The sequence below is a fragment of the Austrofundulus limnaeus genome, unplaced genomic scaffold (genome assembly GCF_001266775.1).
Source record: "Austrofundulus limnaeus strain Quisiro unplaced genomic scaffold, Austrofundulus_limnaeus-1.0 Scaffold798, whole genome shotgun sequence".
Taxonomy (NCBI): domain Eukaryota; kingdom Metazoa; phylum Chordata; class Actinopteri; order Cyprinodontiformes; family Rivulidae; genus Austrofundulus; species Austrofundulus limnaeus.
In genome coordinates this window covers 151,228-153,014 of record NW_013953200.1, presented here as the reverse complement: position 1 = coordinate 153,014, position 1,787 = coordinate 151,228, and the positions used below count along the sequence as shown (strand labels likewise).

The following is a 1,787-nucleotide window of genomic DNA, read 5'->3' as shown; positions in this document are numbered from 1 at the left end:
CTTTACAACTTGTGAAAATGCTGTAAGTAGGAGAGCAAAAGCTGGACAGACAAACAGACTGAGCAGAAAGGCTGCGGTGTGCGTTGTGTTTGTGTGGACTCTCCAACATCACATCACGTCATGTGAAATCTACTGAGACGCAGAGACTCGTTTCTTCATATCAGCTATGAAATAAACAAAGATCTATGTTCTACCAAACATYTRAGTTCCTCTGTGTTTACAGTAATTATGGTAATAAACTCGTGCTCAAAGTTAATATTTTCAGACTCAGAATGGATGGAAGAGCCGGTTGCGCAACACAGCAGTGCACACACACACACACACACACACACACACACACACACACTGACACACAATCGCTCGTTCTTTGTGTAATAAACATATTTTATTCCTATTTTTACTTAGGATTTTTTTCTCACTCACATTATATTAAATTCATTATGTTTCTGACATTAGAAATCATTTCTGATCACAGGGATCAAACAAACGTGTCCTTCACACATGCAGGAAGTAATTWGCATCTGTTTAACATATGTTAATGAAGGCGTGTCAGGGGAGGAGTCTTACCTACGCTCAGTTCCACGTTAATTGTGAYGTACAACAGAAATGTGCGTGGATTCAGGTGTACGCACAGTTTGATACATCTGGATGTTTTTGTGCGTACGCAGTTTTCTGGATTTGACCGTACGTCAGGTTTCAGTAAGAAATCCACACAAGTCTGTGTACATGAGGCCGCTGCTCTCTTGTTTTAAGCGTCATGCTGCTGGATAGTCTGGTACAGCCTTCGGTATGTTTCCTCTGAGTTTGGTGTAGTCCATTATTATTGTTCTGTCACAAATAAAACAAAATAAGATTTGCTTGTTTAATTATGATGCCGCTCACATCGAGGCGGCTCTCTGCTCAGCAGGGCCAAGGTAGAATAAGGTCATGCTGAGGGCAGCAGCGCCCTCTTCTGGATGAAATCAAAACTACACTGAAATAAGTTTTAAACGGATTGAAGGAATGTTAAACTTGCAAACCATTATTCAACAATTAATCACAAGTGGTTTAAAAAGGGTTGTGTGTATCTATGTGTTTCTGTGGTTGCAGGTTACCTGGTTCTTAGAGACCTKGGTTTTAAGGTGGACCAGTACATTGCGTCAGAGGTGTGTGAGGACTCGATTTCAGTGGGTGTTGTCAGACATGAAGGAAAGATCCAATATGTCCACGATGTCAGGAACATCACCAAGAAAAATGTAAGAAAACACTCTTTTCTTTCTTGTTTTGTTCTAAAGTTACAACATATTTAATTGAAATAGGCGAAACTGGTTTGGAAACAATGTAAAGATCTAAGCTGTGCTTTCAATCTGAAAATATGTTTAAAGTGTAACTCTGGCCTTTTTGAAGTACCCTGTGGAACGGTTTGTTTTTGGAACAACTTGAGTTTGAAGAAAAAGTTTTAAATCCAGCAGGACGACCGAGCTAACACACTGTAAAACCTGATAAGTTAGTTGAACTCAAAAGACTTGAGGAAACCGATTGCCTTAAATGGTTTAAGTTTATTAACCTAAACAATTCAGCGTAAAAAATTAATCTATTTAAGTACTTGTAACTCAAATGTTTTCATTACAGTAATATGGGTAAATTAATTTAAAAGGACCATTTCAGTCAGTAAACTGGACTTAAAACTAGTAAGTATTCTACAATCAAATATATTATTGCTTTTAAAGGCACAGTGTGTAGGATTAGTTGTTTTCAGCGACATCTAGTGGTTGAGTGGTTGAATCATCCTCCCTGGTCCTCCCCCC

General features: G+C 38.7%; 1 protein-coding gene across 1 annotated transcript in view; it reads left to right on the top strand.

The window, feature by feature from the left end:
* LOC106532594 (DNA (cytosine-5)-methyltransferase 3B) overlaps positions 1-1,787 on the top strand; it is a gene marked incomplete at its 5' end in the record, with an annotated part of 41,235 nt that overhangs the window by 19,772 nt on the left and 19,676 nt on the right. Inside the window, 1 exon segment of the mRNA XM_014028700.1 lies at positions 1,090-1,235. Within this exon segment, the coding sequence (XP_013884154.1) occupies positions 1,090-1,235 (146 nt within the window).